The sequence below is a fragment of the Parasteatoda tepidariorum genome, chromosome X2, assembly GCF_043381705.1.
Source record: "Parasteatoda tepidariorum isolate YZ-2023 chromosome X2, CAS_Ptep_4.0, whole genome shotgun sequence".
NCBI lineage: Eukaryota > Metazoa > Arthropoda > Arachnida > Araneae > Theridiidae > Parasteatoda > Parasteatoda tepidariorum.
Window position 1 is genome coordinate 32,372,223 of NC_092215.1, and position 13,989 is coordinate 32,386,211.

The 13,989-nt window shown below is 32.5% G+C and overlaps 1 protein-coding gene across 1 annotated transcript in view; it reads right to left on the reverse strand.

The window, feature by feature from the left end:
- The window catches only part of LOC107440933 (kinesin light chain), a 28,146-nt gene that overhangs the window by 13,647 nt on the left and 510 nt on the right, over positions 1-13,989 (reverse strand). The window contains exons 2-5 of the mRNA XM_043040994.2: positions 7,112-7,195; positions 6,031-6,122; positions 4,701-4,938; positions 1,712-1,945 (exon numbers count right to left, since the gene is read on the reverse strand). Coding sequence (XP_042896928.1) covers positions 1,712-1,945; positions 4,701-4,938; positions 6,031-6,122; positions 7,112-7,114 — 567 coding nt within the window. The 5' untranslated portion in view covers positions 7,115-7,195. The remainder of the gene's footprint in view (positions 1-1,711; positions 1,946-4,700; positions 4,939-6,030; positions 6,123-7,111; positions 7,196-13,989) is intronic.

Here is a 13,989-nt window from a genome sequence, read left to right on the forward strand (position 1 = left end):
CTTGGGGCATATGGTGGTTATTTAATTGCATTTTTATACTCTTTTTTTTATGTGTTACAAAAAAATAAAAAGTTATTATTTTCCCTATTTTTGATATATAAATATTGTGTGACTTATTGGGGTAGTTAGACCATTTTGTTTCTTTCCTCTTCCTATCATTAGTTTCTCTCTCGAACTCTTCTTTTCTTTTTTAAAAATAATGGAAAAAGCAAGTAAGCATTTTAACTTCCCATTTCTTTAAAAAAAAATAATTGATAAATTTACGTGGGATTCGTATTGACCAGCCATCGCTGAGATTCGAACCCGGCTCACCTCATTGGGAGGTGAAATGAAAGCAACTCACATTAAATGCATTTCACATATTCAATGTATTCAAATTCAGGGTTGCCACAGGCAACAAAAATGCAACTATTTTCAGCATGAGGCGACTATGCAACTTTTTTTGCCTGAAAAGGCTAAAAAAGCAACTATTTTCAGGAAAAGGAGACTTTTCTGTACTCCTAGCAATGTTTTTTTTTAGCATAAATTGGGTAGAAAACATGCAGCCCGTGAAATCTTCTNCTACTATTTTCAGCATGAGGCGACTATGCAACTTTTTTTGCCTGAAAAGGCTAAAAAAGCAACTATTTTCAGAAAAAGGAGACTTTTCTGTACTCCTAGCAATGTTTTTTTTTTAGCATAAATTGGGTTGAAAACCTGCAGCCCGTGAAATCTTCTAAATACACTGAATTTCTTTCTTTGAAAAATAAAAATAATGAAATTTTAAAAAATTAAATAAATAATTAAAACATTAAAAAATAGAAAATTTTAGATTGCAGATTTGAGTCATCACTTTTTAATGCGTTCAATTTGCACAGATTCTGTCGTAAGTCTATTTCGTTTCTCGATCGCCTTTTCAACGGTTATTGCTACGAAATTCTGCATGATTTTTAAAAAACCCAATTTTTAATTCGATAAATATGGTNTTTTCTTTTTTTTTTTAATAAAATGTTGTTTGTTATTTTTTTACTTATTATTTCCCACCCCCTTTTTTTCATATGTCTATAATTTTTCTTTGTTTTATTCTTCATTAGAAAAAGTGTGTTTTTTTAATAAAAAAGTATTTTTTGAATAAATTCTAGTTATTAAAAGTATTTAATTTTCTGCAAATATACAAATTTTTTTTTAAAATAAAATTTTAGAGCTAGCACACTAACGTGTATATAAAAATTATCATATTTGCCACCAACTTGACTAAATGGATCATGATATACGACAATTAAGTCATTTAATAAAATTTTAGTCTTATTTTTGCTGAATTTTTGTAGTTTTCGGCAACTATTTTCATGCTTTAGGCTACTAAAAGCAACTATTTTGTTCAATTTTATTCTGTGGCAGCCCTGAAATTGTGAAGGTCTTGGCCCCTCACATGTTGGGCTCATGCCGCGAATGCCCTCCAATCAATCAGTTCCTGAATGCATGTACCCATAACAGTAAGTATTCTGAGAAATTTTTATATCAGAATGAAATTTCATTAAGCAATACTTTATATTGATATGCTGTTCCCCCTTTTTATGCGTATGAAAGAGGGTAAAAGAGACCCAAATTTTTACTCGACTGGCAAACCTTTAAAATATAACTACTATTGTTTTTCATATTTTTTTATAAAACAAAAAAATCATCCTCATTTGTTGCAAGGAATATAAACAGAGTATAAAATAATATTTCTCACCTCTTCTGTTAACAAAGAGTTCATAAAGTTCAATTGTTCTATTTCCACTTCTAAAGTAATGGATTGTTCTTCGCTTTCTACAAGTTTTCGCTGAGCAAGTGATAAATCCTGACGTAAAGAATTATTTTCTGATTTTAGAGATTTAATATTATCCTTCATAGATTTGATTTCTAATTCTGCTTCATTTACTTCAGTTTCTATATTTTCTACAATGTTATTCAGCATTAAGAATATCTGAAAAGTAAAAATAGAGCAGAAAATTTATGTTATTTTTTAAAAATTTAATTGCGTAATAAATTTTTTTTATCATATTATAAAAATTATGTTGCACGAAATGCACGAATTTAAAAACATTATATATAACAGGGTTTGTGAGGAACACATCATCAAGATTAAAACTGCATTGGAACCCATGCTGAAAATATCGCCGAAAGAGGCTAGGGACGCTTCCTTTATATGACCTGCTGCCACTAGCGACGTTTGACGACCTTTCCGGGCATTTTTTTTTTCAATTTTAATTCTGAGGATGTGCCCTAACACCCCTGAAAGTTTGTCGCAGCATTTATGCGACCCCTTGTTGTTTATAACGTTTTTAAACTTGTACATTTCGACAAAAAAAATAGACTAAAAATGTCATTAAGAAAGTAGTTTGGAGAAAGAAACCGGTTGCAGATTTGAAATCAGTGATCAGCAAAGACATAGGTGAAGAAGGCTAGCTTCCGTGGTCATAATGTAAACCAGTCCCCAAAGGTTCAGTGCGGTCCCTGTGTATAAAGAAAAAAAAATATTTAAGAGAACGCAGTTGAAGTTCTTGAAACGGGTTTTCCCCCTCCTCTCCTTCCAAACACTACTGGGGTTGGGGAGAAGACGAAAAGTTTTCTCTTTTATTTATTTTCGGTTTGTTCTGCAATTTTACACCATTGATAAATGGTTCCTGTATTGTTAATAAAGATATTACTCTGAGAATACATTTATACCATCCATGTTAATTAAATCTGCTAACACAGTATTTTGGCATAAAAAGAAAGACTAAAATGGTGGGAGGTCGCTCACCCAAATATACATGTAAGAGTTGCCCAACAACCGGTTCACAAGTGACGTACTTCCTGGCAGTCACTTTGCTTCCTATGCGCATGCGCTGGATCTGATGCATGATGCTCTGTTGTTGTTGACGTATGCCTGTTTAGGCAGAAGGGGTGCGATTGTTCTTGTTTTCCAGTGGCGCCGTCTATGGCCAAGAATTTGACTTCTGTCACACCATACGTCACACCCGTTTATAGGGCGAACCCATTCATACATCCATTCATTCATCCACAGATCGTAATTTTGACCTGGATCAGAGAACGATCAATCTCCAATCCAGTACCCCCAGAGGTATTGATTTGTTATGGGAACATGGAGGACTTCTGTGACTCGGCAGATTTAACGTTCATCAGCCACTTTACATCAGCCACTTCTTCGGCCAGGAGGGGTTCGAACCCATGAACTGTCGGACATGGGCCCAGTGCCCCACCGACCAGGCTATCCCGGCCCATGATGCTCTGTTAAATCTGAGTATGTTGCTCACTATGTTAGTTGTTTTTCTGATATAGTGTAACGAACCGAGAAATTTCCAGCGTTAGTTACGTGTTCTAAAGATCTGTAAAAAAAATCTCCTGCAACAGAAATTTTTTCCCCAGTGTAATCCTCTATGTATAATAAAGGGGATTGCAAACGTTTAATTATAAAATTTAGGATTCTATAGCCATCGTTAAACAGCAGACCCAATTTATGGTTTACAACTACCGATGTTCAACTCCATAGCCTCGTCATTTTGAATCCGATCCAGAAGACAGGGAACTTCTGGATCAAGTATTTTGAGAAATTAACCTTCGTGGAGGACTTTTTGAAGGAACTAACCCGCATTTGCGTTACATGGAGGGGAAAATCAGGAAAACCTTCCACGGTTAACCTGACGGCAAAGGGACTCTAACCCATTATCCGTCTACCATTGAGAATATTTTATGTCAGTACTGTGGTCAGTGCAAGTCGGGTGCGGAATTCGAATCTACCAGCCATCGCTAGGATTCGAACCTGATGCACCTCATTGGGAAGCGAGAGCTCTATACCCTAAGCCACCACGGTTCCAAAATTTAGGACTTTAAAATTACGTTACCTAATTAAAAATTGATCTTAACCAAGGAAAACCTTTAATTTTAGTGAATGAGAACAGATGGAACGCTGCCTTTCTATTTTTTATTAACTAGAGTAACTTTGAATCTGTTTTCTACCAACAAGCTCAGAAAATTGAATGAAGTGTCAACGAAATTCAGCCACGACTATGCGAAGTGGTCATTAAAAATTTCGACAAAAAAATGCGCGTGTGTTAGTAAAATCTCCTCATATTGCCCAATATGTTATTCCATACATATTTCTTACTGTATACTTAATAAATGAATAAAAAATTAACAATTTTTATAAAAAAATCTGTAATTTTTATCAAATCTACTTTTTACATAAATTTTGGAATATACTGCTAAAGTTAAACTAAATAATAAATTTATCTTTTATTTTATGGCCCCCGAGATAGCCAGGTTGGCAGGGTGCTGGATGAGAACGGCAGTTTGAAACCAGTAGGCCGAAGACTTCCCGTGTAGTAAATGGTGACTAGTGTACGTTAAATCTGTCGGTCACATAGTCATCCATGTTCCATAACAAATCAATACCTCTAGGGGTACTGAATTGGAGATTAATCGTTCGCTGGTTCAGGTTAAAATTGCGATCTGTGGACGAATGAATGGATGTATGAATGGGTCCTGCATTAAAAAGAGTGTGATGTGTGGGTGAGGCCATAGATGGCGCCACTGGAAAACAAGAACAAGTGCATCCCCTGTGCCTTAATGACAGACGACAGCAACAACATCTTCTATTTTATGATAAATATTTGGAAATTAAATTTGAATTATTAGTTATTAATGAAACTTGCATTCTAAATAATTATTTCTCTTACCTGTGAATCAGCTAGTCCTCGCTCAATTGCAACTAAATTCTTCTTTAAAACATCAACTTTTTGTTGAATTAATGAATTTTTATCATCACCATTCTCACTTAAAGTTGGCAATTGTTCTAAGAGTTGGTTTAAAATTTTCTTGTACTCATCGTGTAAGTTTTCGAGATATTCCATGGATTGCTTAGTTTCCGCAACAATTTTGCTCCTTTCTATTGAAGGTTGCGTGACCTCTGCATTCCTAGAGAGGAAAAGTATAAATATTTAATTCAAAGCTCTAATTATTAATACTTTTCAGTTTAAATTTTGAACACAAGAATGAAAAATAATTCAGTACCTTGGTTGATTATTTAGTAGTTTAATGAAATTTGAGACAGTTAAAAATACAGTGGAATTTATCTATAACGGAATCGATTGGTTCCAGTTGAAAAATTCGCTATCGAGAAAATTTCGTTATACAGAGTTTAAAGAATTTTGCAGTTATTTAAGCAATAAAATTTTTAATAGATGTTGTAAGTTTAAAAATATATAATTATGTCTTTTAATAAAAAATAAAGTAATAAGAGGAGTATTCGATACTAAAATATATAATTTTTACTCTAAGTACTATAGTACTTAGATTTGAATTGTTATGTATTATTGATGAATGAATAATACAAGTAGTGCCAGAAACAGATAATTTACGAATAAGAGTGTACAAAAATACGAAATGATTGCCCAGAAATTCAAACTAAAATTGACGAAAATCGAAATTCAATTGAATTTCAGAATTGACGAAAATCGAATTCTGGAATTGACGAAAATCGAAATTCAATCAAATTCCAGAATTGACGAAAATCGAAATTCAATTGAATTCCAGAATTGACGAAAATCGAAATTCAATCGAATTCCAGAATTTACGAAAATCGAATATCAATCGAATTCCAGAATTGACGAAAATCGAAAAGACAAATATCTGAAAAATTCCAAAAATGATGAAAATAGAAATAACATGTGTCTGAAAAAACTGTCATATGTTGACAACCACTTTATAAAAAATGTGAGTTTTGCATGCATATTAATCTTCAGTTTTAAAATTCATATAAATATCATTACAATAAATATATTTTTGTAAATTGAATTTTAAAATACTTTATTTTACTTTAAACAACTCTGTATTTTTGGGGCAGCTATTTTTTCTAACTCATCGTTCTTATTTCCTTTCTTGAAAGTAGTTTAGATGTAGGAAGAAATATTAGTCATAAAAGTCAAGTAGAAAGATAGTATACGAGAAAGTCATGTACCAAATCAAATAAAGAAAGAGAAACTAAGTCATTAACGTGGAAATACATACCAATGTGTTGCTTTTTTCCCTTTCCATTTGAATAGACGCATCTTGGCCCCAGAAAACATAACAATTCGATCTATATTATCATTACAGATCACCTGCAAGAATAATGGAACATTTAAAAAGCAAAATACTACAATTGTCCTCAAAATCCGTCAAGAACAAGAAATATCCGCTCTATTACTCAATCGTATTTTCGTTCCAAGAAAAATGAATTTTTACAAAACAATTCGAGGGATAAAAAAGGCAAACGATATTTAAAATTAAAAAAAAAGAGTTGATATTGTCTGCAAAGAGAAAAAAAAATGCTAAGAATGAAGGTTAACTGCATTTTTAACCTCGTTCAAACAAATTAAAATCAGTATTTCACATCATTTTTGTAAAAAAATTCTTTTTTTAATTAAAAAGTAGTTTGAGTTGCTTTTTTCTGCCTTTTAGTTTACTTTTTTTTATATTTTGAGTTTTTTTAAAAAAAAATTTTTTATTTTATAGTTTTGTTTAATTATCAATGTTGATAATTGTTTTCTTATGGATGAATTAAAATTTAAATAAGATTAGATCACAGATTTCCGTATTATTATTTTGAGAAATGTTCGAAAATAGTTTAACGTATAAATTTCTTCGAATCTGTGCAATTCTATTAAAATCATTACTTGGGAATTAGTGCAGTTTCCACTTACGATGGTGATATTATATCATTAATATTAAAGGAGTACATTATTGTATACATATGTAAATTAGAATGAAATTCTAATTTAATTAGAATGAAACTTAGAAATTTTTTGCATTGATGTGAATATGGATGGAATAAGCTTTCGCAGACTTGAAATTGGTGTTTTGTTTACGAATACTAGTTTTTTTAGTCAACAGCTCCATTTTTTTTGGCAAACTGTGCTACTAAGTTTGAAATTTGGTGTGAATGTATAATTGGCTTATTATACTGAATGTAGCAAACTGTGTTCTTTTCCTTCTGATGTTTTAAAAGAATTTTGAAATCGTCTGTTTTTTTGGAATCGTCTGTTTTTTCTTGTTTTTTTTTTTTTGGAATCGTCTGTTTTTTTTTGTTTCATAAAACTTATTTGCTTACCATTTAATAACTTTGGTTACTCATCTTGTGCAACAAATCTAAACTTTCATCTCTGAATTTATTTTGGATGTTCTCTTCTTCTATCTAAAATATTAAAAAAATTATTATTAATAAATAAAATATTAACTATATGAGGTAACTACTCAAGCCTTGCTCTGCTCTCCTTATTTTACGAAACAAAAAAGTGCGGTTTCTAAGCTAAGAAGATGTTTAAATAATCTGAAAAAGGCATTTTTTACTCTATTTTTTCAGTCTGTCAATTGAAAAAAAAATTTTTTTTCCTTATTTTTCAATGTCACCAAGAAAATAAACACGTTCAAAATGACAATATGAAACTCGAACGGTGCACAAAAAACGGCTTATATCTAAGATTTTTTTAATGCACGTTTATGTATGTTTTTAATGTATGTTTTCTCAGTTTTCAACCGATTTCGTTCAAATTTTGTGCTTTGCCACAAGGGGGTAGACGGAGCAGGAGTAATGTTTACGTAAGATACTAAGATCCTTTTATTCTCATTTTGTTTTAAATTACAAAAAAACGTAACAGAGAAGATTGGAAAAAATTACACTTGGAATAAATTGATATTTTTTTTCAAGGAATTTCAGATGTCAAGAATTTAAACTACAGAATGAAAGTATGAAAGATTCCTAAAGAATATTTTTCTCAACTTTTCATAAAATGAATTTTTTTTACATTAAAATGAAATATATTTTTTTGTGAAAAGTTAAGTTTTTATATTTGATTAAATCCACATATGAGATATCTATATTTTATAGCCGTTATTGAACAACCGACCCAATATTTGAGTTTACGACTACCAATGTGCAACTCCGTAGCCGTGTAGTTTTGAACCCAATCCAAAAGACAAGGGAACTCTTGGATAAAGCTATGGGAGAAATTGTCTTCGTGGCGAACTTTTTGATAGAACTAACCCGCATTTGCATTACATGGAGAGGAAAACCACGAAAACTTCCCATGGTTCGGCAAGGAGACTCTAACCCATGATCCGGCTACCTTTGAGGATAGTTCTACGTCAGCACTGTGGTCGGTGCGAGGTGGGTGCGGAATTTGTTTCAACCAGACATATCTGGGATTCAAACCCAGATCACCTAATTGGGAGGCAAGAGCTCGATACTCTGAACCAGAACAGCTTATGAGAAATCTATATTTTATTTTATAACCGTCGTTGAACAGCTGACCCATTTTTGGGTTTACGACTACTAATGTTCAACTCCGTAGCTTTGCTACTTTGAACCCAATCCAGAAAACAAGAAAACTCCTGGATCAAGTATTGGAAGAAATTTTACCTTCGTGGAGGACTTTTTGATGAAACTAACTCACATTTGCGTTAGATGGAGAGGTAAACCACGAAAACCTCCTACGTTTATCCTGACGGCACGGGGACCCATGATCCGTCTACCATTGAGGATATTTTACGTCAGCACTGTCGTCGATGCAAGCCGGGTGCGGGATTCGTATCGAGCAGTCATCGCTGAAATTCGAACCTGGTTCACCTCATTGGAAGATGAACGCTCTATCCCCTGAGCCACCATGAGATATGTATATTTAATATTTTATAACCGTTGTTGAACAGTCGACCCAATATTGGGTTTACGACTACTAATGTTCAACTCCATAACCTTGTAATTTTGAACCAATCCAGAAGACAAGGAAACTCTTTGATCAGTGCCCCCAGAGGTATGATTTATTATGGGAACATGGAAGACTTTGTAACTCGACAGATTTAACGTGCATCAGTCCCCATAATGGGATATGTATTGTAAAAGTTTAAGCTAAAGGCAAGGCTGGGGTAATTTGACTATACCACGTTTGCATGGCTCTTGTAATTTGCTTATTTTAGAAAGCCGCATTAATTTGCTTATATTGGCTGATAACAGATAGGGGCCGGCTAAATTGTCAAAACATGTTTATACGTAATATTTAAATTAACTCATAGATCTTAATAGCCTCAACCTGCGTTAACAAAATACGACATATTAAATCGAGTCATCTTACTACGATTGTTACCTAAAATTCAAGATTAAGGAAGCATAAATAAAAAGGATATTAGAATGAGAAAAGGATTAAATACAGTGAAAAAAGGAGTTGAAGACCTATGATAAAGAAGCAAACTATGTAGTCAAATAATCAAAACAAAAACCTCGATAAGAAATGTTCATGAACTTTATGGTATGGGTGATGTTCAACGATGCATAAAATTCACGTCATCTGTTGTTATCAGGTAATGACTCACTTGAACCCATGTCCCTGTCATCCTTTTTCTTCTTCTTTTTATTCGTTATTAAACAAGAAGAGTTAAATTCAGGATCTTGGAGCCAGTTTGTGATAAGGCCCCTGAACACATTGAACGCCACACTAATTTTACATGGCTTGCCCATCTGTCCACGGTAAATAACTACAAACTAAATTTGCAAATATTAGACGGATTTTGCTATTTTTAGAAGGTTTATCATGACATATCTGACAAAAGTGGTGAATTATATAAGCCTACGAATAATGTAGAAATAGTGGTGGATAAAAATCTACTAAATTGAATTTATTAAACCAAGAATCACAATAATTAAGTAAATTTTGAATAAATTTTCTGCAATTCCATAAAAGAGTGTAAATTTTTGCGGCCTAAGTGAAAGGCAGGGACAGATTCTAGCCTAGGCCCAATAGGCATGAGCCTAGGGTCCACAATTTCTGAGGGGCCTCAAAAATTAGCAAAAACTCTAATTAAAGGTGGTCTAGCTATGTATGTGTTGATTTAAGTACTAAATAAAAAATACTTACAGTTTACAATAAAAACAATTCAGCTAATCAGTGACTTTAAGCAAAAATCACTGATTTCAATTGTTTGTGGTCACCAAACTGTTTTTCATTCTGACATAACATTTTCTTAGAAAAATAATCTTCAATTGTCTGCTTTTAAAATTTCTTAGAATGTTTCTCTTGCATCATGCAGTTTAATACATTCTTTTTCATTATTAGGACTACTCTTCAGTAATTTAATTTCAAAGTATTTTGTAAGGGGCCCAGAAAATTCGGTGGGCCTTGGGCCTGACTTTGTCTTGATCGGTCCCTGGTGAAAGGTCAGTGTCAGCAATCGGTGGCAGACGCAGCCTAAATGTAATTTCAGTGTCAGCCACCAGTGGTTGACGCGGCCTAAATGTAATTTCAGTGTCAGACACCGGTGGCTGACGCGGCGCTCAACGTGTTAAATTTTACGAATGATTTTTTCTCCTTCCTTTCTGAAAAGGACGCTATAACGAGGGAGATACTTTTCAATTCAAAATCTCTAACACTTCCATTGGTATTTTAAAGTTTGGAGAAAAATAAGTTCAGTTAAAACCTCGAGTAAACAATAAAATTTTAATTCCAGAAACTTTTTTTTCAAAATTTCAGAAAAATAAATAATTTCCCGATTGCGTAATTCTAAGCAATCCTTCCATAATTTGATTGCATCTTGATGTTTTTAAACTTTTTTTTCAGCATCCGAAACTATATGGTTTACACTAAGCTTACCTGAATTCACTTTTTCTGTTATTTAAAATTTTAATTATTTGTGCTAGGGCCGGGGTAGCCTGGCTGGTAGGGTACTGGACTTCAGTTCGTAAGAACGGGAGTTCGAATTCAGCCAGCCGAAGACTCCCCGTCTAGTAAATAGTGACTGGTGCGCGTTAAAACTGTTAGGTCACAAAGTCCTCCATTCTCCCATTGCAAATTATACATCTGGGGTTACTGGATCGGAGATTGATCGTTCTCTTCGTCAAAGTTACGATCTGTGGATGTATGAATGGGTTCTCCCTATAAACGGGTGTGATGAATGGGTGTGGCAGAAGTCGAATTTTTAGTCATAGATGGTGCCACTGGAAAACAAGAACAATCGCACCCCGACTGCCCTAATAGCTTAGTCAGCAACAACAACAATTACTTGTGTAGATGAAAGAGAATTTGCAATGAAAAGTTTCTCCCATAGTATAGTGTCTGTTGCAAAATGGTTCAGTCTAGAATGGTGCAATGAATAAAAAAGCCGTATTTAATAACAATGAAATTTAATCACGTGAGGAATAAAACAAACACATATGGTGCTGTAATTAATATTTTTTTTTTCTATTTTTTCACCGGCGTTTAACAGCCGACCAATTTCGGTTTTATGACTATCAATGTTCAATTCCGCATCTTTGACCCCAACCCAGAAGAAAAGGGAACTGCTGGATCAAACATTGGGCCAAACTGACTTTTAAATGGAGCTAACCCGCATTTGTGTTACATGGAAAGTAAAGCCACGAAATCCTCCCACGCTTAGCCCGACGGCTAGGGCATTCTAACTCAGGATCCGACTACCACTGAGGATATTTTACGTCAGTACTATGGTTCTTGCGAACCTAGCACAGATTTCGTATCGATCATTCTCCGCTGGAATTCGAACCTTAGACTTCTCCATTAATTTCCCAATAAGCCTTCCATTACAATCCATAGGCCACGACTCAAGCGCTAAATAATCATAATCATTATGTATGATCACAGCGCCCTCTATTGGTATGAAAAAAATTCGCAACAGTATCCTTTTAAAAGGCCTCTTTTCAACCCGACTAAACTTAACTGTTAAAGAGGAGTAAATGAGGAGTGCTAATTCTAAAAATGCTTTGAATAAATTTTGTTTAATTTTCTCAAAATCTTTATTATACTCCCCAGTATATTGCTAATGAAGAAAAATACAAGGTTGTTGTCCAGTTAGCGTAGGTTAAATAAAGCTAGCGTTGTTCTGGAATTTAACTAAAATTATACTAATAAAAATTCTGCAACTTAACTGTCAAAGAGGAGTAAATGGGGAATGCTAATTCTAAAAATACTTTAAATAAATTTTGCTTAATTTTCTCAAAATTTTTATTATACTCCCCAGTATCTTGCTAATAAAGCAAAATACAAGGTTGTTGTCCTGTTAGCGTAAGTTAAATAAAGCTAGCGTTGTTCTGGAATTTAACTAAAATTATACGAATAAAATTCTGCAATCAATTCTGCTATATTTTGTAAGGTATTTTAATATTATACATTCCTCTATTTTGAGAGTTAAGATAAAAATCTTAGTTTTTGCGTAATTTACACAAGGGAAACTTTTCAGCGTTATACAATTATGTTCTGCGCTTTTTTTTTTTATAATTAATTTTCGACTCTTCAAACACACACTTTTTTGACTTATGTTTTCCAAAAAGATATGTTAAAAGTGGTGATTATGGAACATCGTTTTTTTTTTTTAGTTTATTTCTTGGAAGAATATCTGAAATTTATATTTATAATAAAAAATATTGATCAATACGATGAGAAGGAAAAGAACTGATAAATCATTTAAACAATTACACTGGGGAGCAAATCTTTGGTTGAATTTATACAAATACTTGATCTTGCCTAATACAGGTGTGGAGACATCAAATCTGAAATTTTTGACCTAAGGCTACTGATTTTTTAATGATATTTTTAATCCATTTATCGTTGAAAAATACAGGTTTAAAATTTTTCATATGAAACAAGGGGTTGCGTGAATGTACCTAATGTAAACAAACTTCTAGGGGAGTTAAAGCACATCATCAAGGTTAAAATTGCATAGAATACAATGCCCAGAAATGCCGTCATACACAGCTAGGGGGGCTTCCCTATTATGGCCTGTTCAGAATCACAGTTCTTAATAGGGGAAGCGCCCTCAGTGTTTTGATGATGTACCCTAATTCCTCTAGAAATTTATCACGTTTATGTGATCCTCTGGTATAGATAACGCTTTTATACTTGTGCAATTTGACAAAAAAACAGACTAAAAATTTTGCTAAAAATAAATCTGTAGCTTAAATCGCAGAACTAACTTCAAAATTGAAATTACCGCACCCGAATCAGGCAAGATCAAATTTTTATATAAATGCAAAAAAATTTGAGTGTAATCCTTAACTATCTTGTTGTTATTTATTTATAAATTACTTTATAACTAACTTAGAATTTTCATTTCACAATGAAATAATTATGAATATATTGAAAAGAAGTAAACAATATTTCTTAAAAAGAAATTTTAAAAACATTTTAAACCCCCTATCGTCACAATAAATTTCCACAGGTCTGATTGAAATCTCTAATATTTGGATATTTGGTATATTTCATTAATTTATTAATTTACGAATCAAAACATATCTACTTAATTTAGAAACATGCAATGTAAGAAAAACATACAACTGAATTACGAAACTTTATTTACACTTTTTCAGTTTACTTTTTACAGATAATTTAAGATTTCTAAGGGAAATGTTTTTTTTTTATTGCATGCATGTTACTACATTATCATTTTTTTTTCTTTCCCTTTTGCATGGGATTTATATCTTAGATTTAGATTTTTCTTAGCAATTTACTTTTCTTTTTATTTCTACATATTCAGCAATTGTCAATGTGAAATAACAGTTGATAAAGTCAATAAAGAAGCGCATAAACAACATTTTAGAAGCCGTACAGTTTTTGTTACGAGTTTAAAATTTATACATAGTACACTAACGCTGTTTTACGTTACACTATACAGTAGTCACTTTTCGAAAATTAGAGATTTCGCAATTAACTAAAAAGAGTACAATTTTTTATTAATGATAAATTATAGCGAATCATTAATAAAAAGTACGATATTTTACTAGTGATACAGATAATTTAAGATTTCTAAGGGAATTTTTTTTTTTTTTTTTTTATTGCATGCATGTCATTACATTATTGAAAGTCATCTCTCTTATGGTCCATATATTAGAACCTTGATCAGTTTTTTTTTCTTTCCCTTTTGCGGGGGATTTATATCTTAAATTTAAATTATTCTTAGAGATTTATTTTTCTTTTTATTTCTATATATTCA